General features: G+C 42.2%; 2 protein-coding genes across 2 annotated transcripts; both read left to right on the plus strand.

The window, feature by feature from the left end:
* Positions 1-26,218, plus strand: LOC117422675 (presenilin-1-like). The gene is made up of 11 exons (XM_058987244.1): positions 1-229; positions 2,571-2,682; positions 7,255-7,493; positions 9,800-9,941; positions 12,508-12,575; positions 13,042-13,262; positions 17,027-17,125; positions 17,581-17,670; positions 20,325-20,498; positions 23,539-23,657; positions 25,785-26,218. Exons 2-11 carry the CDS (start codon positions 2,608-2,610, stop codon positions 25,938-25,940), a joined length of 1,383 nt encoding a protein of 460 aa, XP_058843227.1. The 5' UTR covers positions 1-229; positions 2,571-2,607; the 3' UTR covers positions 25,941-26,218.
* On the plus strand, positions 17,678-20,317 carry LOC131697552 (uncharacterized). The gene is made up of 2 exons (XM_058987245.1): positions 17,678-18,458; positions 18,636-20,317. The coding sequence occupies exons 1-2, from the start codon at positions 18,251-18,253 to the stop codon at positions 19,217-19,219; spliced, it is 792 nt and encodes a 263-aa protein (XP_058843228.1). The 5' UTR covers positions 17,678-18,250; the 3' UTR covers positions 19,220-20,317.

Consider the following 26,218-nt stretch of genomic DNA (forward strand, 5'->3'; position numbering starts at 1 on the left):
TTAAACGAGTAATGTCACTTCCTGTCCGGATGCGAAAGGAAGTTGTGGAGTAGGGGGTGTACGTCCCTCGACTGGCAGAGTGAAATAATAAGGATTGAAGAAGCGTAGAAGAGTACGATACACTAACATTAATATCCAAGCGAAATAACCCGTACATCCAGTAATTACTCAAATACACCTTTTAGGATATCGGTGTTGAATTAGCGCTGTATCATTGGACTTCAACCAGGTAAGATATGAACATGTTCCTCTGAGCACAATCATTCAGTTGTGTTCGAGAGAGACGTCTCGCGGGTAGTGTACTAGTTTTCTTTGTTGGAAAAACATACCCTCATCGTTTTGCGGTATGTCATCTGTGTTTTGTATAACCACAAAAAAATGAAGTCATTCCTAGGTTTTGTATTATTCTCCCAGGTTTCCCATTGTGGGATTATATTCATACGTAAATCTTCAGTGAATTAATGTAATATTTTGTTATGACTTGATTGGCTGGCTGTTTTTGGATGAGCACCAATCATACATCCTGTTATGTGTTGTTGAATCTTTCCTTGTTTTGTTTTGATAAACCAACGCCAACAATTCATTCAATTGGAAAACATCTCAACAATCACTAAATCACTTCAAATTTACATACTGAAAATAAGATTCCTCATCCCGCCTTAGACATGTGCAGTACTGGGTTATTGTCTCGATTCGCCCTCAGAATTACTGCCATACTGATTTAAGACGCCCCTCTGCTCCGTATCTAACTGTTTTGTGAAGAGTTGAGACCTCAATCATTCTAATACAGATGACACGTTTAAACTACAACATGTATTTCATAATGGAGTCAAAGCCTACCTTTACCCATTACTAGTTGTAGGTTTACCTGCGGTAGTCATATGCAATTGTTTATATTTTTATATGTATTGTTAGTGCCCCTTGCGGGTTTAAAATTTTTATTTTATGAAGATTAAACAAATTCTCTGATATGTTTTATGTAACTCAAACAAAATTTAGAGAAAAAACCTAATTTCTATTTTGCTTTGAGTTTGAACCATTATAACGTCGGACTGCAGCAACAGTCGTGTGAGAATGTCTGTGGGGTTCATGTATCGTTCTAGTAGTAGCAGACAGGTTTCAAACGAGCAGAACGCTTTTGTCTCTCCTGTTAAATCGGTCTTTGGGGAATGTAAACAAGCATTCAACACGGCCTGTTACTTGAGAGAGTGCATATAACTAATATTCTAAGAGTGTCATGTGGTTTTGATGTGGAAGACGATTCGTGGGACTGTCACTAAAGCACAGTGGTAAAATCTGGCCCTATATATGTGATGTCTAAAATAAATCTTACCCTATATATGAGATATCCTAAAGAGTAGTTTAGGGGCTTGATACTGACATACATACAGTACAGACCTGACTCCAGTCTGGCTGAGAGCACTGTGCAGCACTGTGCTGGGCTTGATACTGACATACATACAGTACAGACCTGACTCCAGTCTGGCTGAGAGCACTGTGCAGCACTGTGCTGGGCTTGATACTGACATACATACAGTACAGACCTGACTCCAGTCTGGCTGAGAGCACTGTGCAGCACTGTGCTGGGCTTGATACTGACATACATACAGTACAGACCTGACTCCAGTCTGGCTGAGAGCACTGTGCAGCACTGTGCTGGGCTTGATACTGACATACATACAGTACAGACCTGACTCCAGTCTGGCTGAGAGCACTGTGCAGCACTGTGCTGGGCTTGATACTGACATACATACAGTACAGACCTGACTCCAGTCTGGCTGAGAGCACTGTGCAGCACTGTGCTGGGCTTGATACTGACATACATACAGTACAGACCTGACTCCAGTCTGGCTGAGAGCACTGTGCAGCACTGTGCTGGGCTTGATACTGACATACATACAGTACAGACTTTGCTCCTTGGTTCCCACCCCTCTGAATCATCCTGTTGCCAAGATACTGCACTTTTATCTCTACTTCCTTCATTGGAGGCATCAAGCTGTAAAGTGACTGACAAAATGAACTTCTCTGTATAAGTTTGTCATTTACTAAAACATGACTTATTGTCAAATACCAGCACACCCTTTTATACCTTATATTCAAAGATTATGTTTAGATAAAGTTAAAGTATGATGGTGGATCCCTCCTCCTTTTCAATTGCTTTTCCACTTTTTTCTTCTGTAGTATTTCTTACTGGTGTGTTACTTTTCCTAGAGGTAGAGTGTTGGAGGGGCTGGTTAATAGTTACTCTGGTGTACCGTTACCTGGAGGTTAGATGTGATTCTTGGTTCTCTATTGAGGCCGTGGGGGTGCTTTAAATATTTGAAAAGTCAGCCGGAGGTAATGACTGAAACAGAAAATAATACAAAGTGAATCTTAACAAAAACAAAATACATTTGCTAACATAAGGCCGATATTTAATACCCGCACCAAGCTGCTCTTTAAAGCTGTGCAACAAGAAAGCTGATAACTTGACCCATAACATTAAAACAATATTGAAGGCATATTGCTGGAACACTGCTGCTGTTTTAGCCCCCCTATTGAATTCCTTGTTTTGTCTTTTGCTGCTGTAGGTTTGTATGAGCGCAGAAGAGGAGACAGTTTTTCCAAATGGCTGAAAACCTGGCAAACGTTTTGCATGAGCAACTGTCTGAGGGTTTTCCAGATACCCACAGAAATAATTCGGTAAGGTTGTTTTATTTTCTTTTTTTTTATTGCAGATTTGTCAAATCAAATTCTCCTCACCCAAAGTCATGTGTGCAGCTAGGTCAGAAAGTTTAGGTGTAAAAACAGCAACTAAACATGAGACAGAAGAAGCATGTAAATAAAAAGCAAACAGTGTGGCTTAATGGGTAGAGCTCTGGGACTGGGAGGGGAGCACTTGTACTTCTTCTTGCATCACATTTTCACCCATCACAGGTTTTAATAGGAGTTTGATTAGCCACAGTGTTTATAGGTAACAAGCTCATGTGAGTGTCATTAAACTCACATTAAAACCGGGAATGGATCAAACTGCTCTGCATCCCTGTGCTTGTATAGGTGCGAGAATGAGTAATAGCTGAACAGTACATCTTGCTGTTGCAGCTTTTCCGTGTGGATACACCTTCACTCAGCATGTCTGAGCCTGCAGGACTAGCAGGCTGGAAACGTGTTCACAATGTCATGTTATTTCTGCTGCACCCTTTATGGTGTGTGCAGCCATTTGAGTGCTTCTCATTGCAATCACTGCACACACATACTGATTTTAATTTTTTGGTTTGATAAGTCTATGTTAAGGTGATTTGATTGAGTTCTGGAGCTGCTCTTTATTTCTTTATCCTGCAACAGATATGTGTTAATAGACTAGATCAGCCAAAGTGGCTTTCTAGAAGAGCAGTGGTCCGCCACTTTGGATCAAGTTTCCTTTTGTTGTTCTGGCACTACACAGACGGTGCTGGAGTTTTTTTTATATAAAAACATGTTAGCTGATCAATGTGTCTGTGGCAGGCAACTGCAACTGAAGAGCAGCTCCTGATCTCAAGAGTCAAAGCACTTCACCACAAACTTAAAGAAAAACATCATCAATGTTACTGTGAGGCGAGAGCTGAAAAGTAGTTCGAACAAAAATAACTAAGAGCATGTCATCTGAAGGTCCTTACTCTTTCAGCGTGTCCTCCTGTATGTGGGGTGGTGCTAATGCACTGTACAGCAAAACTAACACTAGCAATAATTCCATGCTGTCTATGGAAAAAGGGAGGGGCCAAGGACTTTACATTTCAATATAAAGTTCCACAAATGCCTCCTCTTTTTTCAGTTTGCTCCTTATTTAAGCATGTTGCAATGTAGTGATGTCTTTGCTTCCAAAAGCAGCTTGGCTTTAATTCCAAGGCTTGCTTCAATCTATGGCTGCAGATGTGTGCTGTGGAGTGGGTGTATGCTGATCCTGGGCTCTGGTTCAGCAGGAAATGGAAATCAGGCTCCTGTTGCATAGCAGTTTCACCCATCAAACTGTTACCAGCTTGATTAGCCACAGAGTATAAACAAGCTCAGGTGTGTCTTATTACATTTGTAGTAATACAAGGACTGGATCATACAGCTATGCAATAGGAGTCTTACTTCCATCCCTGTACAGGTAGTCATTTTTGGATGGCCTGCTCAGAGTCTCATTTTACCCAGAGGTTGCGCTTAATGCTTAAAACCAGCGTTTTCTATGAATTGTACTGCAGTACAGTAGAACCTGTACGATACTGGGTCCTGTACGATATCTTTTATTAACCAATGGACCTCTGGCATGTGTTATTTGCACATGCTTCTACCAACTCAACAGTACAGAAGGAAACTGATCAATGCACATTGTATTAGGATTGAAAACAGGAGATTCAGCTCTTCGCAGGACAGCAGATATAAAAAAAAATAATCAAATCAAAAAAGACGGTGCGCTTGTTTTGCAGTAATATTCACAGATTTTCTTTGTGTAGTTGCAGTACGTACTGCCATGTTTTAGACACGCTGATGTACCTGACATTAATACGGCAACTACAATGCAGTATATGGACTCCCTCTGAGTTACAGTATTCTCACATGTCTGATGGACCCCTGGAACCAATTACATCGGCTATGACAGGTTCTACTGTGTTCATATTGCACCACCATTTAAAACATGTGTTTATGCTACTAGAAACAATAAAACAATCCTACTTTCTTGGACTGTGTTCAATCAGAAATAGTGCAGCAGCAAGCATACTCAGAAGCATGACAGAAAATATTACCAATGTAACATTTGTAGATGATTTTCTTCTCTAGATCATTATGTAGAGTTTTCATTCATGCATTGGGATGCTACAGCACTGTATGTGTGCAGTGTGTCATACACCCTACCACTCCCACCACACTGTGCACTGTATGTGTGCAGTGTATCATACACCCTACCACTCCCACCACACTGTGCACTGTATGTGTGCAGTGTATCATGCACCCTACCACGCCCACCACACTGCACAGTGTGCAGTGTATCATACACCCTACCACGCCCACCACACTGTGCACTGTATGTGTGCAGTGTATCATACACCCTACCACTCCCACCACACTGTGCTCTGTATGTGTGCAGTGTATCATACACCCTACCACTCCCACCACACTGTGCTCTGTATGTGTGCAGTGTATCATACACCCTACCACTCCCACCACACTGTGCACTGTATGTGTGCAATGTATCATACACCCTACCACTCCCACCACACTGCACAGTGTGCAGTGTATCATACACCCTACCACTCCCACCACACTGCACAGTGTGCAGTCTATCATGCACCCTACCACTCTCACCACACTGCACAGTGTGCAGTGTATCATACACCCTACCACTCCCACCACACTGTGCACTGTATGTGTGCAGTGTATCATACACCCTACCACTCCCACCAAACTGTGCTCTGTATGTGTGCAGTGTATCATACACCCTACCACGCCCACCACACTGCACAGTGTGCAGTGTATCATACACCCTACCACTCCCACCACACTGTGCACTGTATGTGTGCAGTGTGTCATACACCCTACCACTCCCACCACACTGTGCACTGTATGTGTGCAGTGTATCATACACCCTACCACTCCCACCAAACTGTGCTCTGTATGTGTGCAGTGTATCATACACCCTACCACTCCCACCACACTGCACAGTGTGCAGTGTATCATACACCCTACCACTCCCACTACACTGCACAGTGTGCAGTGTATCATACACCCAACCACTCCCACCACACTGCACAGTGTGCAGTGTATCATACACCCTACCACTCCCACCACACTGTGCACTGTATGTGTGCAGTGTATCATACACCCTACCAGGAGCCACCATGCCCACCACACTGTGCACTGGCCAGGGCCAGGGTGCTGCGTCTGTTTGAAAGGCGAGGGACCCGTATATGAATAGAGTGTGTCGCGGGTGCAGAATGAAGAGTTGGGAATTGCACAGTTACAGTTGTAATTGACCTCAGGTCTGGGTCTGAGATCTTGTTAAATCTGTGAAATTGCTCCAGACATACAGTAGAGACCAGTACATAATGATTTTGATTAGACCAAACCAGTTCAGATTGGAATGTATTCATTTAACCAGGACAAAGAACCCTGAAATACAGCTCTTTCTCACAGGGCTCCAGGTAAGATGACGACAGCAGTACCAGATTAAAAACAAGTACACGATTTCTAACAATACATAACCAATTATTCGTTTCTCTCAAGTGACTAGAATTCAGCCATTCCTGACCTACTGAAGCTCTTTCAGGATTCTTCACTTTCATCTCCTCACATTTACAAAAACATCTGAGATTTGCAGGCAGAGATGAAAGCCTCCTAGAATCACACAGATTAAAAACTTTCCGATACTGGCTTCATGTTTGATACAGATCTGAATTATATTATATTAAATTATGTTATAGGATTTGGTCCCCTTGAGCTGGACTGAGCCCTGTTGATTTTACCCTACCTGGATCCTACCTGGATGTTCATCTGTTTTCCAGACTTCATTTTCATTGAAGCTGACACCACACTGTAGGATCCTCTCCCCATTCACTTCCTGTGTTACAGGTAATAGGCACAGCTTCCTGTGTGCAGAATCAGGTGTGTTCCTATTACCTTTAGCACAGGAAGTTAAGGGAAAGCACGATGGCAGGGAAACCACCTTTGAAATAAAGCTACAAAAAAATCTGTAATTAACAAAACAGTTTTTAAAGTCTAATGCTGGCCAATGCCTACTACACTCCCTGGCAAAGCCACATAGTGTTGAGTCCACAAGAGGGCGCCATGACTCTTATATATACCGCAAGTGTCATTTAAATCTGTTGGTGCAAGTACATGTCATGCTGAGTTATTAAAGTCTTTCATGTCATAGCTTGAACATTGGGCACAGAACTGAAGTTTTAAGTATCAAACCCTAGTATTGTACTCCCTAGTGAGTGCAAGAGTACATAAACTTATCACACAGTGCCCTTTAGGAAGCAACATTCAGAAATAATAAAGCAAAGATAATATTGCTGGTGCCTTATAAAAACATTTGATTTTAAAGGCGTGCCACCTGAAGGTTTTAAAGTCAGCTTTCTTAACTTTTGATTAGCACTAGCGACATTATCACTGCCTCCCTTTAAATGAGTGCTAAATGGGTTTGAAAGCTTTTGCACTCTTTTTAAATCCCCTCATAGCAGTCTGTTATCCCAGTTAGAAGAGCTCTAGTGGTCCCTGTCTCACTGCATGGTGTGTGTGCTTGTGTGTCTGCAGGGCGAGGGTGCAGACAGGAGGCGGGTGGTGGAGGGGGTGGACCAGGAGCTGAATGGACAGCCTCCCTCGGCGCGCCCATCCCAGCGCCTGGAGAGCGAGGAAGACGAGGATGAGGAGCTCACCCTGAAGTACGGCGCCAAGCACGTCATCATGCTCTTCGTCCCTGTCACACTCTGCATGGTCGTCGTCGTGGCAACCATCAAATCGGTCAGCTTCTACACGCAGAAGGACGGGCAGCTGTGAGTATTGAGCTGAGACAGGAAAGAAGAGACTGGCTTCCTTTAGGTTAGAGCTGAGGGACTGGGAGGGAGGTGGTGTGACCTCGTGGTTGGAGCTGAGGGACTGGGAGGGAGCAGTGTAGCCCACTGGTTAGAGATGAGGGACTGGGAGGTAAGCAGCGTGGCCTACTGTTAATAGGTAATACAATTGCAATTCTATCAGGTCTCGCTAGATGGTGCTATGTTTGTTTGAAGATAATACACTTCCATTTTAACAGAACTCCACACTTAAACACTGAGATCTTTAATTGACACTTTTCTCATCATTTTCACATCTTTATTTCCATTTACTGTGTATTTCTCTTCTCTTTTTCTCTCGTGCCTATGTGACTAACTAGCCCCTCACCCCTCTGCAAGGTTAATGTCCCGTCGGGTGATTAATGTGCCCATTAAGAGACCGTTCACACTTTCACAATCGCTCCAAAAGAATAGAAGCATGTGACTCCAGAACCATTCCAACATTGGAAGACATTGAAAAAGACTTCTAGTTGAAAGGCTTGTCGTTGAATTTCTTACTTTCAGTATATCTCAATTGGGCACTATAGAGAGTGTAATAGTTATGGATGATAATACAGAATACAACTACAGCAAAGTGCACCATTGTTCTAGTTTTAGGTATTCAAGGATGGACACAAGACACATTTCAGTGTTTGATCTATTCCAGTCTTGTTAACTCAACACTGTAGAGCCCTGTTAACGGCTAATTGGCAATAAGGATGGAAGTTCCATATTTGGACATTGTATTTAAACAGCAGTACAGTCCATTTGTATTGTAAGGCTAATATAGTCTTTTCTTTATATCCACAATGCTGTACCTGTGGAGATTTATAAACACATTTGATATATATATATATATATATATATATATATATATATATATATATATATATAATCAGAACTCTAGTGGGCTTTGTGACGTTTATGAAATGGAGCAGCCCTGTCCTACATGGAGTGCTGCACTAACCAGCGCTCACACTAGGTGGACTTGACTACCAGTAATTGTAATGAGGATTGTTTGAAAGGAGTTGGCTTCTTTAGGCAAATGACATTTCAGCATTACTAGAATGCTGAGAACATTCCAATCATTTAAGCACTGCCCTTAATACCTAAAAGCACTGCGAAATGACTGCTTAGACACAGCGTTTGTACTTGTGGCACCCACAACCACATCATTAGTCAAATTAAGCAGTAGAATTACAGATATTTAAAGTGGTAGCAGCTAACAAAATAACTTCATCTTGCCTGTTCTGCACTGACTATATACGTCTCAAACGTGTGCAAGAAACTGGTGTTCAAGTAAAACACGATCTGGTACTAAACTTGCTTAAAGAACATTCTCGGTTTCTATGCCTTGCCTTCCAGGAAGTCTGTTACTGCTTTACTTCCTTGGTCATTCCTGTTTTTGTGGTCAGCATGGTTACTGACTGGGAAGGTGGCCCTGATGGGTGGGGATTTCACTCACCACCTGAAGTGACACAGGAAGTGTTTTTATAGAGTGACAAGAAGGTTGTGTGCCTGCAGCGGAAGCTACCTATAGGGAACGAAACCCAACTGAAGAGCCAACAAGGCCTGCTTTCTAATGAAGCAGAGTGCACACTGACATGTAATAAACAGTAACCAAGGAATTAGATTCTATTGATAGCGAAAATGAATGTTGGACCCTACAGACCACCACAGAAGAGCTGCCTAAACCCTACAGACCACCACCGAAGAGCTGCCTAAACTACCAAATGGTCAGTGGTGTGATACTGACCTGCACTGTGAAACCATTGTTAACTCTTCGGCTCCTGGACTGTGAAACCATTGTTAACTATTCCGATCCTGCACTGTGAAACCATTGTTAACTATAGATAAACTCAAGTAGGAAATGCAGTTGTATTTTGAATTACCATACTACTCAGTACATTTGCTACCAAGACCATTACTTGACCTAACTTTTATTGTGAATATACTGTAGTGATATGAAAGTTGAGGGACGGTAGCACTTACTACTGTGAAGCAGAGCTTCCTCTTCCAGCTCTGCGAGAGAGACTGCACCTCAATCCTGACCTGAGCAACCCCTGTCTGTCTGCCGTCCAGTCCTGGGTCTCTCAAGCAGAGACTTCCAACTGAAATGTACTGTGATTGTTTTGTGATTTTGTGGTATTGCATTAAATGTCCACTTTGAGGTGAAACCCATTTCCCTTGAGCTGGATTCCGACTCGGGGTACCCCTCTTCCTGGCTCTGTGCCGAGCTGTCGCTGATCCTGCTTTCCTGTGTGTTGCAGGATCTACACGCCCTTCCCTGAGGACACGGAGACAGTGGGACAGCGAGCGCTCAACTCCATCCTCAACGCTGCCATCATGATCAGTGTGATCATTGTCATGACGCTGCTGCTGGTCGTGCTCTACAAGTACCGCTGCTACAAGGTGAGGCTGCTGGAGACACAGGCTCCATTCACACAGCTGCACATCGGCACTTCTGCTTAAAGAAGAGTCTTATGTTTCAAATCAAGTTTGGTATGCATGAAACTGTTCTTTACTGTGGCTCATGAAATCACCAATAGGCCAGAACAGTTTCAGGAAAATTAACCTTGATTTTCTTCCTAGAAACAGACTTTGAAAAACATTCTTTGAACAACTCCTGAGTTTTAAGTTTGTGAATAACAGGAATTCCAATTGCATTACTCAATCCATTTGCTATTTACGTTCATAAACTAAAAAGATACAAAATGCAGCTATTTAATATATTGTAGACCCTGATCTCTTCCCATAAAAACAGCCCAATGTGGATTTATTTAACACATGTACCCGCATGATTAGAAAGCTTTTGCTGCAGCTGACAATGTGCAAATTGATTTCTGAAACTAAACAAGAGAGAATGTTTGGCACTAGAATGCGATGCTTGAATGAACTCTGTGCCTAGAGTTTTTTTTGCAAAGAATAAGGTTATAGAAGATGGGGATTTTGCCTACAAGTGATGGACACAAATGCAATATTTACTATGGAGGTTGTTTCATCTTTAATGGAACTAGCATTAGGTATATTTGCAGAAACGAACTTGTCTATTGCCACATTCTTCATTTTTTCATTGTGTTTTGAATACTATGTACCATATGCCCACTTGTGCTCATTTTGAGGTTCAGTATTTCTCCTAATTATTTCTCCTAATTCCATCTCTTTTTATAGTGTGAGCACCAGCTTTAAACATGCTGCTCTGCAGTGTGGTGTTTAGCATTATGAGATGTTATAAGTAATAAAATGAAGAACGTGTCAATAGACAAGTTAATAAGCCCCATAGTTACATTAAAGGGGAACACTTCCATAGTAAATCTTTCATTTCACTTGTAGACACAATTCTTCTAGGCATCAGTCCTTTCCAGAGAGGAATAAAATCAATGGAAGAGTATAAAACGAACAAGATGTGAGCAACTTACAGGAAGGAATGTTCAAATAATTGTATTCCCCTCTTAAAAACCTCCTGCTGGTGCAGGTAGAAGCAGAAACGTGCCTCTTTATTACACAGAGAGAGGAAGTGTCTGTGCGTGCAGCTGAAACTACCTTCTGGGAATGGAAACAAACTAGTGAACCAACAAGGTGTGGCTTCTGGTGAAGCATAGGGCACAGAAGGGTTGACTACATTCCTAACAGAACAAACTCACTCAACTATACTTCAAACTGGAGTAGCAGAACAATCGACTAGTCAAATAGAAAAGAGAAGGTGGAAAAGTCTTTGTAATGTCATTCTATTCAGCTGTTTGGATTGAAACGGAAAGTCGTTGTGAAGCGCAGTTGTGGTTGAACTGGACATATTAGAACATTTAATAAATAGTTTTCCAGAATTCCAGGCAGTTTTAAGCTGTAGTGCACAAACAGTGTTACAAAACCATACGTTCACAAATAGAGCACCAGACATTTATTTATTCATATTTTTTTATAGGGGCAATGAGTTGACCTATTTTACTATTTTAGTAGCCTTTCTACCATAAGTTGAAACTTTAAAACAGCAAAAAATACATGCATCTAAGATCTAAGAATGATGACATGAGGCTTGACCCCCTGTGGTGCGTGCCTGTCCAGTGAGCGATCTTTAAAAATAACTAAACAACTTGAAGACTGCTCTCACACGCCCTTCCTGTTAGCCGATAGCAAATTCCAACAGTATGAAAAACATAATACAAAAATATGTTTAAAACAGAAGAAAATCCTGTTTACACTATCTGTGGGAGCTTGCAAAGCCAACACTAGTATTGCCATTTTATGAAAAGCGTTGTATATGCCCTAAAGTTTAATATGTATATAAACACACACAAATTCCAGATTTAATTAAATGATGTCTTCTTTCAAGAGGTGTGTGCCTGCCAAAGGCTGCTTTGTATTGTTCCTAATATTATCTTGATAAGAAAACCCTTCTTTGAGAAAATGTTTTTTTAGTATTCCGATAATCCTAAGTTTTAATATCCATAGTTTTGTACATGGAGGATACACCGTGAAGGTTCATAGAGTGCTGTAGTTTTTACACAGACATTGTTTTACAATAGTCCTTTGTGTACGGCTATCCTCATGAGGTAAAATATAACAAGTAGGTTTATATAACAAGAACAGTGTTTGTAAAAGAAAGTGTGTTCAAACCTGTATTTGACAGCTGATATCACAAGAACTTTCCTTGGATCAAACTCTGTATCTGCTTAACAACGCTGTGTATTGTGCAACGTTATTCAGACTCTTAACAGCTGGTTTCACAGACCCTGATTTACACTAATCTTTGACTGCCTAATGGTGCCTTTAGCTAAAGAAGTTCAAGACTAGTGCTAATCGGAGTCAGTGAAACCAGCAGTAAATGTGTGTCATTTTAACCCTGGGTTAAGTATGTTTTGTATTTAATTATGTTTTAATTGAGCACACTGTAATATATAGAACTATGGTTATTGAAACTTATTTCAACTGCCTGAATGATCTGAGTGTGTGTGACAAATGCTCTTGCTCTGCTCTCCAGGTGATCCACGGCTGGCTCATCATCTCTTCCCTGCTCCTGCTTTTCTTCTTCTCCTTCATCTACCTGGGGTGAGTACACCAGGCACCTGTCCACTCCTCGGCTGTGCTGGCAAGGACTGCATAGGTAGTTGCTTCATTGCTGGGGTAGTGACAGGATGCAGTTCTAGTGCTGGTAACCAGGTCTCACCTGCAGGGTCACAATCCACAGTAGCAATGCTTTATACACAGGCACTGCTACAGAAGGAAACAATGTCAATTGGGTTGGGGGGTTTAATAGGATGCAAGTGCCCACAGGTTCAGAAGAATCAGTGCCAGTGAGTGTGGCATGTAAATGCTGCTAGTTTGTATTGGGACTCAAAAAGATTCCATTAGGAAGGATGGATTCCTTGTCCATGTAAACGTTGTAAATGCCGAAAACTAGTTTTTCGTTTGCCTGCTTAACCAAGAGTTTTCTATTGTTTAGCTTGGTTTTTGGGTGCAGGAATACGTATGAATCGAGAAGCTCTGTCCTTGTGTAACACCCCTTCCCCTGCAGGGAAGTGTTCAAGACCTACAATGTGGGGATGGACTACATCACGCTGGCCCTGATCATCTGGAACTTCGGGGTGGTGGGGATGATCTGTATCCATTGGAAGGGGCCCCTCCACCTGCAGCAGGCCTACCTCATCATGATCAGCGCGCTCATGGCCCTGGTCTTCATCAAGTACCTTCCCGAGTGGACAGCCTGGCTCATCCTCGCCGTCATCTCGGTCTACGGTGAGGCAGCCCTCGCGGCTTTATAGAGGAGAGTCCCCCTTTTATGGAGGTTACCATAGTCAAAGCACAGCGACATGTCTGTTACGCTTACATGGGTCATTTCCAAGTGTCTTCTTCCTCAAAGCATGTTACTGGCTGAAAGCATGTCAGTCAGTTGGAGAAGCAGCAGCTTGTTGGTTAATGACAGGATCAAGATATAAAAGGGTTGGGACAATTTCACCCTCCAGGTGACCCAGGAAGTGCATCACTATCTGAAAGCATGGCAATAGTTTCTTTCAAAACTGCACATTTGAGACCTATACAATGAATGAATGGTACATTTTTTAGGAATAATTCTGTTGGCTACAATCACTCTACACTCTGATACGGCTGTGTCTTTGTGTGTCATACATGCTTCACCATCTAACCCCTCTCTGCTGTAATGAATGGAAAGCAGAGTTAGAAATCCCTGGATGCAGTGTCTTGGTGTGGATTGATTCACAGCCAGGGGCTGAGCTGCCTGTTCCCTAGGTGCCTCTCTGGAGATGGGAAGGGTAACATCTCGGAGGGTTCTTTTGAGCTAAATTTAAATTTTACACAAACAAAAGCACTTCAGATAGCGTGTCTTGTATACAAGCTCTTCCTGTTTGCCTGAAGCAGAATCCACAGAGACACGGGACACGTAGCACCATACAACAGAGTTCAAGCAGAGCTTGTAACTGGAAACGCAGAATCCACAGAGACACGGGACACGTAGAAGCATACAAACACTTCCAGTTAGTCTTTTTGAGTCCTGTGAAAACGTCCACGTATTTCCCACTGTTTAGATCGGCTGAAGACCGGTTAAGATATTTCTTTCCAAGCTATTTCTGCCTGTTTACACAAGTTCAATATATGCTTTGAAAAAAAAAAAAAAGCTGACGGGATAATGAAACGACTGTCATGTGTACCTGCACTTTAAAACACTGAAACAGTGTGCCCCTACTCAAAGGCAAAGCTTAATCACCTGAGTAAAAGAAGCATGGGTTTCTAAGAGCCTGCACAGCGTGTGGCAGGAGTGCTGTGATGAACGTAGGGTGCGTTTGTTGCAGCCCTGTGCTTTCTGCTGTTTACATTAAAGATATCCAGATGTAACAGAAGTGAGGACAGCTGAATCACATCCTGTATCTCACAATCTACAGTGTGTGGAATAACTTCCAGTAACAAATGCCAATGCAAGTTGTAGCCTACATTAGTTAATCAGTAATGGCTTGTTTCACAGACCCCTATTAGCTGTACTCTTGGACTAAAATGTTATTTAAAAGTAAAGTACATCAACAATAGTGCTAACCAGGTTCTGTGAAACCAGGTGTTCGTCTATAATGAGTTAATAATAATATATTTATTTTATATAGTGCCTTTCATTAAAAGAAATCCCAAAGTGCTTCACATTAAAAAAATACATAAAACAATACAATAAAAACTATGCACTGCAGTAAGCCAATGTATAAAACTGAAGAAAAATGATAGACCTTGGAAGGGAGTTCCAGAGACGAGAGGCCAAAGAGCAAAAGGCACGATCTCCTGTAGTTTGTAACTTTGTTCTTGGCATGGAAAGGAGATCATTTTTAGTTGATCGCAAGTTGCCTTGGGGAATGTAGCAGCAAAGCAGATCCTTGGTGTAAGATGAACCCAAGCTATTTAAGGCTTGAAGGTCAGCAGCAAGATCTTAAAATCAATTCTATATTTAACTGGTAACCAGTAGAGAGATGCTAAAACTGGCGTTATATGGTCATGCTGTCTTTTTCATGTTAAAACTTGAGCAGCAGCAAACAAGGCATTACAGTAGTCAATTCTCAATGAAATGAAGGCATGTATGCGTTTCTCACAAACATTCACAAAGATGATCTCAGGCGAGCGATATTTCATAGATGAAAAAAAGAAACTAACGTGGGCCCCAAAAGACAGCACTGAGTCAAATTTCCAGTTTTTTTAAATTCAGACGTAGGACTAATCTCAAGCCCATCAATGACCAAACTAAAACTACCAACTTTACACAACTGGAGCAGAGAACCCAATAGCATGAAATTCTGCTGCATCCAAATTTTAATTTCAGTCAGGCAGTTAAGTACAGAAACAGCCAAAGCAGTATCAGGTTTAATTATTTGACAGAGAGGGAGCATATAGATACTGAATAAAAAAGGTTGAAGGACAGAGCCCTGAGGGACACTGGCAGTAACTGAGCCAACGTCAGACCTACAGCTGCCTATGCTAACAAATTGTCTTTTGTTAAACTGAAGATCAGTGTCACCAATGTAGTTCTCTAAACGAGGTACTGTAGTTGTACAGCAAATCAGAGTCCAAAATAGTTTTATTTTTAATAAAGGAGTAACAGCAGCAAGTTTGAGGGGTGAGGGAACAATTTCAGATCTCGGTGATTCATTAATAATAATAAAAACAAAGAGACACACGGCTTAGAAACAAGATTTCAATAAGGAAGTCACACTTGCGATTTAAGGCGGCCCTGGGCCGTCTTTTCTCATATGTGAACGCTTCAAAAAAGAAAAGGCAGCCCAGGGCCGGCCTAGATTTAGGCCACCTTTTCAATGCAGCCCAGGGCCTGCAATCTGGGACCAGGGCCAGCCTTTTCATATATATGAACGCAAAGCAGACTTAGGGCCGCCTTTTCATATCACATTACCAATTTGATTATTTAACTTAGTAGCAGGGATCACAGGAATCCGTTTGCTGCGGAATAACAAGGAAAAAGGCAGATTTTCTATAACCATATCAGTACACGTACCATATATAAACATTAACACACGCAACTTCGCTTTAGATTTACTTAAACATACCTGTCTGATAAAACTGCTTCCAGTATTGAAGTTCAATGTTGAATGAGACTTCAGTTTACAGAGCTGTTCAAAGATGCTGAAAACAATAAAAATCACCATCAATTCATCAATGAATTTCACGTAGATGGTAATGTGCTGTTTGTACTTCATGCAGCAAGTCTGTAGATACTCTCGTAGGCACACCATTGCAGAACACATGGGAAACACTAAACATACATTGAATGAAAGGAAACGTGAACAACAGCAAACTTGGGATTCTTTTCTGTGCTCAACGCCAGCGTCTCACAACAATCACAGCTGAACTAACATGAATTAAAAAAAAAAAAAATTTACAACAGGGAACTATTAGTAATATTTGAAGTAAAAAAACCCTAGGTGTGTTTGTTTTATTGATTAGTGGTACTGGTAAGCTTGTAACTTGTTTAGAATTTGAAAGTGTAACAGTTTGTATTTTCGCTGTAATATTTAAATGCCTGTTATTGTGATTATTATTGTTAATGTTATTCTACTGGCGATAGAGGAGTAGTTTATTATGAATCGTGCATGTTGTTTACTTAATGAAAGTTTTGTTATAATGAGGTTTTGTTCTAGCTATATGTTCGGTAATCTTCCAAGAGAAAGGGTATTGCTAATGTTCAGTCTTTACTGGTAATGGTTAGGGACTAGAGAATAATAATGACAATGATAATAATAACGAGTAAACAATAGATTTTCAGCAGAGGCACAGCGTGCACTGTGATTCCTGTCTGGGCTGTTATTGGATAGGAGCAACTCTCAGGATGCAATTCAAGAACGAATTGACCATCGAAAAGCCAGAAAATGTCTAAAAATAGATAGTGAAAAGGGGAATAGATCAATCCTGAAAATCCAACCCCCCAGTTATAATGCATTCTCCTCAAAGCGGAGGTTTTCTTGTGTGTTCTAATGCTGTTTGTTTCTGCCCCGTCCCAGACCTGGTTGCAGTGCTGTGCCCCAAGGGTCCCCTGCGGATGCTGGTGGAGACGGCCCAGGAGAGGAACGAACCCATCTTCCCAGCGCTCATCTACTCCTGTGAGTCTCAGCAGGGCTGGATGAAAATATTCCCTCATCTACTCCTGGGAGTGGGGGGAAAGAGGGGAGGGGAGGAAAGAGAGGAAGGCTATTTTGTGTGGGGGGAAAAAGTAGGCAGAAGTTAGAGAAACTGCCCATATAGTTATAGGAAAGTGCTTCCTCTAGAAATAAAAGTTTTCTTTCAATATTGTATGTGTTGTACATTTAAATTGATCCGTTTCAAATTTTTCTTAATTAACCAAATTTAGCAGTGGATACATTTGTCTGAAATAAAAAATAACTTATTTTTCAACAAGTCCTAGTCCTGGGCCTTTTCACTGTGGCTTGCAGAAAGTAGAGAGATGGGGTGGAGGTTAAGTTCACAGTCTATCCAGGGAGTTAGGGAGAAGCAGCCTAGTGGAAACACTGACATACAGTGCCGCACTCACCCTACCATGTTGCTCCTCTTCCATCAGCTACAATGGTGTGGTTGGTGAACATGGCTGACACAGACGCAGAGTCACGGAAAAAGCCGGCCCTGAATTCCACCACGCCAGAGAGCCAGGGTGAGTTCAGGCTTTACCTCCAATCTGAAGAGCCACCATGCGGCTATCTGTTTTGACTGGGGCAGGTAAACGAGACAGCGTCACAAGGTTTGCCGTTTGTACTTTAAGTGATTGACCACCTGGAGGTGATAACGGAAGCTGAGTTACTAATAGAAGATGTGTTGCGTTTTTAAAAATAGATGTAAAAACTCTTATAATTAGGAGCTTCTGATTTGTACCCTGAATGTTTTCAAAGCAATTTTGACCAAAATAGTTATAACCATTGAATAACACTGTGTAACACATTTTTTTTTTTTTTTTGTTCCTGGGTAGTAAGTGTTATTTCCTAATTGCTTATGCCTCAAAAGTATAGAAAATGGCTATTATTCCCCACAAACTTTGCTTTTGTGACCAGGACAGTGATATTTTGAAATTTCCTATTTTCCAGAACATTCCAGATAGATTCAGTGCTGAGTAAACTTGGAGTAACTTCTAGAACTTTCCAGTAATATAAATAGTAGTATAAATACAGGGGCCTTAAGCCCACCAGTTCAGTTTAGTTCCAGCTGCCTAAGTGGATACATATCTGCATTTTTCTGAGATGGCATCAAGAGGTTGCAAGCATCCGGCAGACGCATTTTGCTATGTCTGCGGCCAATTTATCAAGACAAGAGCGAAAAAGTACTCCGTGGAAGCATCTGCTAAGATGTGTGAGGCCTTCAAGGCATATTTCGGCATGCCTGTCGGGGATCAAGACAAACCCTGGGCACCTCATTTCACCTGCGAGCACTGCAAAAAAACTCTGGAAGGTAAGATGGACAATTGTTGCTCGGAATTTTATGTTAGAAAATTTTTTAAATTGAAAAGTTTTTAATTTTTAAATGTTTTATAATTTTCAATGTTATTGAAAAAATATATCATATATGAAAAATGTTGCGAGAATCTCTTACACATTAGTCATGGGTGAAATAAATGTATTTTTGTAGGATGGTACAGAGGGGAAAAGAGAGCCATGAAGTTCGCTATCCCAAGACTTTGGCGGGAACCCACTGACCACTCAAGCAACTGCTACTTCTGCATGGTGGACCCTTCCAAACGTTGGACTGGCAAGAATGTACCTGCTATCACGTATCCGGACCTTCCTTCATCCATCGCCCCGGTGCCACACTGCCATGAGCTCCCCGTACCCACTCCTCCGGAGAGAGAGCAGCCGTCTTTAGAAGAGAGCAGCAAGTCAGAGATCGAGAAAGACGTTGTAGATCCAGATGACAATTTCAGAGGTGGAGCGGAGGAGAGAAACCCATACTACCCCAACCAAAAAGACCTCAACGACTTGATTAGAGATCTTGGTCTCACCAAGTCCAATGCCAAGCTTTTGACGTCTAGGCTCAAGCAGTGGAACTTGTTGGATGAAAGTGTGCAAGTCGCAGATCAGAGGAAGCGTCACCAACCTTTTTCCAGCTTCTTCATCCGTCAAGATGGGCTCTGCTTCTGCCACAATGTGACCAGTCTGTTCGAGGCAATCGGAATCGCCTGTAACCAGAAATCTCGAAAAACTACTCACTTCTAAATCTTTTGTAGTCATTTTTGTATTACTTTAGTATAAATACATGTTAATTTGGATTCATATGTTGTTTTTTTCTGACTTTATGTGAACGAAAAGACACAAATTTGCCCGTTTTCTCATTGGAAATAGGTACATTTCAAAATATCACTGTCCTGGTCACAAAAGCAAAGTTTGTGGGGAATAATAGCCATTTTCTAAGCAATTAGGAAATAACACTTACTAACACTTACTACCCAGGAACAAAAATTGTGTTACATAGTGTAATGTATTTATAATGTAGTCATTCTAAATGTTCTGAATCCATGTGGTCACTGTCCTCTCCATGTTGCCTGTATGTAGTCATTCTAAATGTTCTGAATCCATGTGGTCACTGTCCTCTCCATGTTGCCTGTATGTAGTCATTCTAAATGTTCTGAATCCATGTGGTCACTGTCCTCTCCATGTTGCCTGTATGTAGTCATTCTAAATGTTCTGAATCCATGTGGTCACTGCTCTCTCCATGTTGCCTCTACCCCTGTCCCCTAGCTGCCAGCCTAGGCCATTCTAAATGTTGGTTACTTGTAACCCACCCCATCATTGTAGCCCTACCAAAGTAGATTTCTTAGAGTATATAAACATTTTCATACCAGCAAACCTGTTCCCCACTTCATAACCCCAAGTTGTGTAAGATCAACATGACTGCTGAATGATCTGTTTAAGTTAGTAAGAAACGAGTCGGATAGCAGTAGAATCTCTGTAACACCACTGTTGAGATTTTATGAAACATTATCATAATTTTACTTCATTTAGAAAAAAGTGGAGCAAATATTGCACTGGAGCAAAAAGTGTAGGTAATCCAGACATAGGACTGTATAACCACAGATAAGTTGATTGGTCCATTTACATGTGTTTAGAAAGTGGGGGAAAAAATTGTAGTTAAGTATTTGTTGAATAAATATGACTATACTGTCATCTTGCAATTTTATAGCTGCTAATGTGGTGATTACCTTGAGTAAAGGGGGTAGAACTTTAATTCTCTCTCTCTCACTCACTCACTCTCACTCTCACTCTCTCTCTCTCTCTCTCTCTCTCTCTCTCTCTCTCTCTCTCTCTCTCTCTCTCCTCCCAGCTGCACCCAGCCAGTCTACGCAGGGGCCGGATGACGGAGGCTTCACTACGGACTGGGAGTTGCGGCAACAGGAGACGCTGGGGCACATGGAGTCCAGCGAGGAGACACGCAGACAGGTGCAGGAAATGCCCTCGGCACGCCCCCCTGCCATTCAGAGTGACGACTCGGAGGAGAGTGAGTACTGAGCAAGGGCTCCGGGGACACGCTACACCTGGGACCTGGCAAAGTGTACAGGAATATGGGATCAATTCAGGTGTCCATGTTACTGCCATCCTATATGAATGATGCACACCAAAACTGGAACAATGGTCCCAACTCTGGCCCTCGAGATCCAGTCCAGGACTGTTCCAGTTTCCTAAATTAGGTTATTGACCCATGGGCTGTTCAATTCACTCATTTTCCAGCATAGTGGAGTTGGTCCAGAATGATGCATTTGCTCAAGCAGATGAGAGGCTGGTGAAGTTTTTGGCATTTTAATTATGTGGGTAATTTGTTTAGAAAATGTTATACTACAAAATATGCTAATTTGCTGGCGGACGGGGATAATGAAACAACTGGTAAGTCACGTGTACCTGCACTTTAAAAACACTGAAACAGTGTGCCTCTACTCAAAGGCAATCACCTGAGTGAAAGAAACATGGGTTTCTAAGAGCCTGCACAGCACATGGCAGGAGTTTGTTTTGCTGCAGCCCTGTGCTTTCTGCTGGGTAACAGTTTAACTGAAATGAGGATGGCTGAACCACAGCTTGTTTGAGGAGGTGTCAGTATCTCATTATCTACATTCCCAGTGTGTGGAATAACTTCCAGTCACCAATGTCAATGCAAACTTGTAGCCTACATTAGACGAACTATTTAAAGTCTATAATGAAGAAGTAGGTCACCATGAAGTGGTTTCTCAAATATGCTTAGGAAGTGCTAAAAAAAAAAAGTGTTTAATCGCAAGTGAATAAGTGGTTTTCAGGATCTTAAAGTGAATGTACTTGGGTATGGGCACCTCCACTATATCCCCTTGCCATTTAGAATAATGCTGCCTGTCTCCTCACAAGAGGTATTTTCTTTCATTGTCTGATGCTGAGAAGTTAATTCATGCTTTTGTTTCGTCTAGACTTGACTGCTGCAATGCCTTATTTGCTGATCTTCCACATCATGCTTTATCACGTTTGCAGCTTGTTCAAAATGCAGCTGCTAGGGTTCTCACCAGAACAAACCAGATCACATAACTCCTTTGTTGGCCTTGCTGCACTGGCTTCCAGTGCTTTTTAGAATTGATTTTAAAATCTTACTTTTGACATAGAAAGCACTACATGGCTTAGCAGCAGCTTACCTGAGAGATTCTGTCATCATATAAACCTCTGTGCAGTATAAGGTCAGCTAACGCTGGCCTTTTGTGCCTCCCAAAGATAAAATTGGAGTGGAGAAAGTGCATTTAGTTATAGAGCCCCCAGATTGTGGAACTCATTGCACTTTTCTATTAGAGATGGTGCTTCAGTCAATAAGTCAATATTAAAGACTTACTTTTATTGTCTAGCCTTCTTAACCTGACGCTATATAAATAAATCAAACTGACAGAGCGTGATTCTGCTCCGTGTGTGAGTGGCAGGGGGGAGGAGCGGTGGAGTGCTGTCTCATGGAAAGACAGTTTTAATAAGGGCAGACATTAATATATGGAAATGCCTCGGTCCTGTTGAGATGGGAAGGTGACACAGTCGGGGGGGGGGGGGCTGCACTACAGCTCCCAGCTTACTAAGCAATTTGTTCAGACTCTTCTGTAATTATATAATTATACTAAATTAACAATTACACTACATCATTTTTGTCATTCCAGCTCCATAGAACTGCTAATTAAGAATGAGCGGAGCTTGTATGAATTTTCAAATCCGTTGCTACAACAGTATCTCATAAACAGTATCAGTCTGCAACTTTCCAGTGTTTTGGAAAGTCCTCTAGCAAAGTCTAACGCCACTCTTCCATTACCACATTGTTCTTAACCTCTTCCACATCAATGGTGCACAGCTGCGTTCTATGATTCTCTCAATATAGTCCTGTGACAGATGGTGTCCTGTAGAGATGAACCCATTCACTGCCGTATTGTTTTTAACACAGCCGTGGGGGCTCCCGGGTGGCGCATCCAGTAAAGGCGCTCCTCGCAGGATGTGCCCTATAGCCTGGAGAGCGCAGGTTCGAGTCCAGGCTATGTCACAGCTGACCGTGACCGAGAGTTCCTAGGGGGCGGCGCACAATTGGCTGAGCGCTGCCCGGGTAGGGAGGGCTTAGGTCAGCAGGGGAATCCACGGCTCACCGCGCATTAGCGACCCCTGTGCCGATAGGGCGCCTGTGGATCTGCAGCGGAGCCGCCAGATCTGTGTTGTCCTCCGGCACTATAGGTCTGGTGGCATTGCTGTGGATCTGCAGTGCGAAAAATGACGGCTTGGAAGGAGCACGTTTCGGAGGACGCGTGTTCCAGCCTCCGTTTCCTGAGTCGGCGGGGGGGTTGCGAGCGGTGAGCCGGGGATACAGATACTAATTGGGCATGCTAAACTGGGGTGAAAACCGGGGTAAAATAATTGGCGACGACTAAATTTAATTTTTAAAAAAAAAACAAAAAACACAGCCGTGGATGGAAATAAGACTCCTATTGCATAGCAGTTTTACTGAGTCCAGGTTTTACTATAAGCTTGATTAGCCACAGTGTATAGGTAACAAACTTAGGTGTGTCTCATTAAACTCATAGTAAAACCAGGAATGGATCAAACTGCTATGCAGTGGAAGTCTTAATTCCATCCCTGCATGTACAGATATTTACTTCATGTTTACAAACCATTCGGTACCCTACCTATAAAGCCCCTCGTAAGACCAAAGCCACTTGAAGCCCTCATAAAGCCCGGTGTATCTTGGGCATGGTTCTGCCAGGTGTGTGTGCTGACGCTGTGCTCTCTGTCTCCAGGGGGGGTGAAGCTGGGTCTCCGACCTATAAAACCCCTCGTAAGACCAAAGACACTTGAAGCCCTCATAAAGCCCGGTGTAACCTGGGCATGGTTCTGCCAGGTGTGTGTGCTGACGCTGTGCTCTCTGTCTCCAGGGGGGGTGAAGCTGGGTCTTCTACCTATAAAACCCCTCGTAAGACCAAAGACACCTGAAGCCCTCATAAAGCCCGGTGTAACCTGGGCATGGTTCTGCCAGGTGTGTGTGCTGACGCTGTGTTCTCTGTCTCCAGGGGGGGTGAAGCTGGGTCTGGGGGATTTCATCTTCTACAGCGTGCTGGTGGGGAAGGCCTCCGCCACAGCCAGCGGGGACTGGAACACGACGCTGGCCTGCTTCGTCGCCATCCTCATTGTGAGTCCCTCTCTTCATTCCTGAAACATAAGTAGAATAGGGCCCGCTGTGTGTACCAGGTGCAAGGGAGTCCCTCTCTTCATTCCTGAAACATAAGTAGAATAGGGCCCGCTGTGTGTACCAGGCGCAAGGGAGTCCCTCTCTTCATTCCTGAAACATTAGTAGAATAGGGCCCGCTGTGTGTACCAGGCGCAAGGGAGTCCCTGTTTGTCTTTATAAAAGTATTTTAACCACCCCATGTCAGGAAAGCAAAATGCTCCAATTGCCCCATACTAGGTGTGGATTATCAGCTAATCAGACTCACTTTGAAGAACAAGCACACCTTTAGTTGCTGTTCTTCTATCCAGCACACTGGATGCGGAGCAGTTACAAAATAGCAAGCCAAGAATCTAGGGGGAAGAGCCATAATCGGCGAACTGATGGAGGCACTAGCCTAAACTTTAGTCTGCTTGACGTAAGTTAATTATGTGTTTTAATCTCTGTGATATAATTACTGTAGACGTGTGTATAGCCAATACCATTGTCAACTTGACTTAAAATTGTCTTGTTACTGTAAGGGTAATTATCACTATTTAAGGGAGCTGCTACATATTTGTAATTTCCAAGTGAAAAAACCTCTTTGAGCTACAAAATTACAGTATACCACTTGTTGGGGTTTGTTTTAATGATCTAAAAAGTTGTGGATTTAAATAACTCCACCTTTTAAAGCTAGTAAATATCACAGACTTCTTTCCAATGTAGTTTGATTCTGTTTAGTGGTGTTATTAAAGTGGTTGCAGCTGACATAATAATATTATAATATTATAATGGGTCATTTCACCTCGGCAATGTGGTCTTGGTCAAAACATGTTACTAGGTGAAAGCATGTCAATCAACAGGGGAAGCAGCTCATTGGTTATTGATGGGAAAGAAGTCCCTGAAGGGGTGGGGACAGTTTTACACTTCTTGGTCATTGCACCTGAAAGTGCAAGACTGTGAAAACAAGGCCTGCAAACAGAGATTTCTTTGAGTAGTGTAGTACCAGATATCATTTTTTTCAATGAAAATACATTGCTAAAACGTCCCATTTGAGACCTGTATAGTGAATGGATGTGCAAGGTGTGGACAATTAACAGAATTATTTTGTTAGCATGGTACATTTTATATATATTGTAACACATCAGGGAGGGGGTTAGTATCCTCCCTGAAGAAAACATGTGCGTATGCACATTTTGTTTAATTGTTTTATTATTTTGGCTAATTGTTTTGTTTAATTATCACCCGCACCTGAGCGGTATTGTAAATTAATGCCAGGCGCGGGGTATTTGAGACGTGCAGCTTGGCTGCACGAGGCTGCTGAGTAGAAGGAGACAGAAGACGTGCTCTGTTTCCGAGCAGTCCGAACTGTAAGTGCTGTGTTAAACCTGTGTGGTTTTAGTTTTTATGACAGGCAAACGGCTTAGCTGTCCTGCGAGCTAGTCGGACCTGCATGAAACGTTTAGTTAGTGCTCAAAACGGAGCTAGGTGTTTTGTTTCGTTTTGTTTAATTTTTGTGTGTTTATTAAAAATTAGCGCGACAGCGCTGAAAAACTCCATTTCTTGTGTGCTGGGTCGTACTTTTAAAGGGGCAACGAACCCGAGTGAGTGCCGGGCTGTTACAATATACATATATAAAGAAGAATGGGCCAAAATCACTCCGACACTGTGTGCAAAGCTGGTACATACTTACCCCAAAAGACTTAAAGCTGTTATTGCAGCGAAAGGTGGCTCTGCCAAATATTAATGTGTGGGGGTTGAATACTTATGCAAGCAAGATATTTCAGTTTTTTATTTTTCTTAAAAATATTTCCCAACATAAAACCAATGTCACATTACAATAATTGATTTTTAGTTTGTGTTATAAAATAAAATATCAGACAGAATGAAATTTCAATGTACCATTTGTAATTCAGTAATATGAGAGAATTGGTCAGGGGTCTGAATACTTTTGCAAGGCACTGTGTATATATTAGCCTCCAGTCACTTTTAAAATTGACAATGCAAAGAAAGCATACAGTAGTTCAATTTAGATTAAAGTTCAATTAAAACAGACTGTTTTTGCAACCCCTGCTAAATGATGCTGGATTTCTGCTCTTCTTCCCCTCCCAGGGCCTGTGTCTGACCCTGCTGCTCCTAGCAATCTTCAAGAAGGCTCTGCCCGCCCTGCCCATCTCTATCACCTTCGGCCTCGTCTTCTATTTTGCCACAGACAACCTGGTGCGCCCCTTCATGGACCAGCTCGCCCTTCACCAGTTCTACATCTAGCACTGGCTGTCTGGGACTCGGGGCATCTTCCCCCACCACACACAAAACAAAAAGAAAGAAATGAATGCGATCAAGTTAAATAACGTAATACTGGAAAAGGGAGACGCTGTGTCCCCCCAGTCCCCCCTTTATGTTTCCCCAATCCTCTGTATTCCTGGAACTTCCTTAACTGGGAACAGTTTGTTCATCCAGTTTGGAATAGATTCAAGACTCTGTGTGCTAATCCCTCTCCTCCTAACTCCTATTTCTAATAAGCATTAAAAATGAACTGTACACAA

This window comes from Acipenser ruthenus, chromosome 15 (genome assembly GCF_902713425.1).
Source record: "Acipenser ruthenus chromosome 15, fAciRut3.2 maternal haplotype, whole genome shotgun sequence".
NCBI lineage: Eukaryota > Metazoa > Chordata > Actinopteri > Acipenseriformes > Acipenseridae > Acipenser > Acipenser ruthenus.

Coding starts and splice junctions, on each gene's coding strand:
- LOC131697552 (XM_058987245.1), top strand. CDS start 18,251: ATGGCATCAAGAGGTTGCAAGCATCCGGCAGACGCATTTTGCTATGTC. Junction 18,459..18,635: donor CTGCAAAAAAACTCTGGAAG/GTAAGATGGACA, acceptor GTATTTTTGTAG/GATGGTACAGAGGGGAAAAG.
- LOC117422675 (XM_058987244.1), top strand. CDS start 2,608: ATGGCTGAAAACCTGGCAAACGTTTTGCATGAGCAACTGTCTGAGGGT. Junction 9,942..12,507: donor ACAAGTACCGCTGCTACAAG/GTGAGGCTGCTG, acceptor TCTGCTCTCCAG/GTGATCCACGGCTGGCTCAT. Junction 17,126..17,580: donor CCCAGCGCTCATCTACTCCT/GTGAGTCTCAGC, acceptor CTCTTCCATCAG/CTACAATGGTGTGGTTGGTG.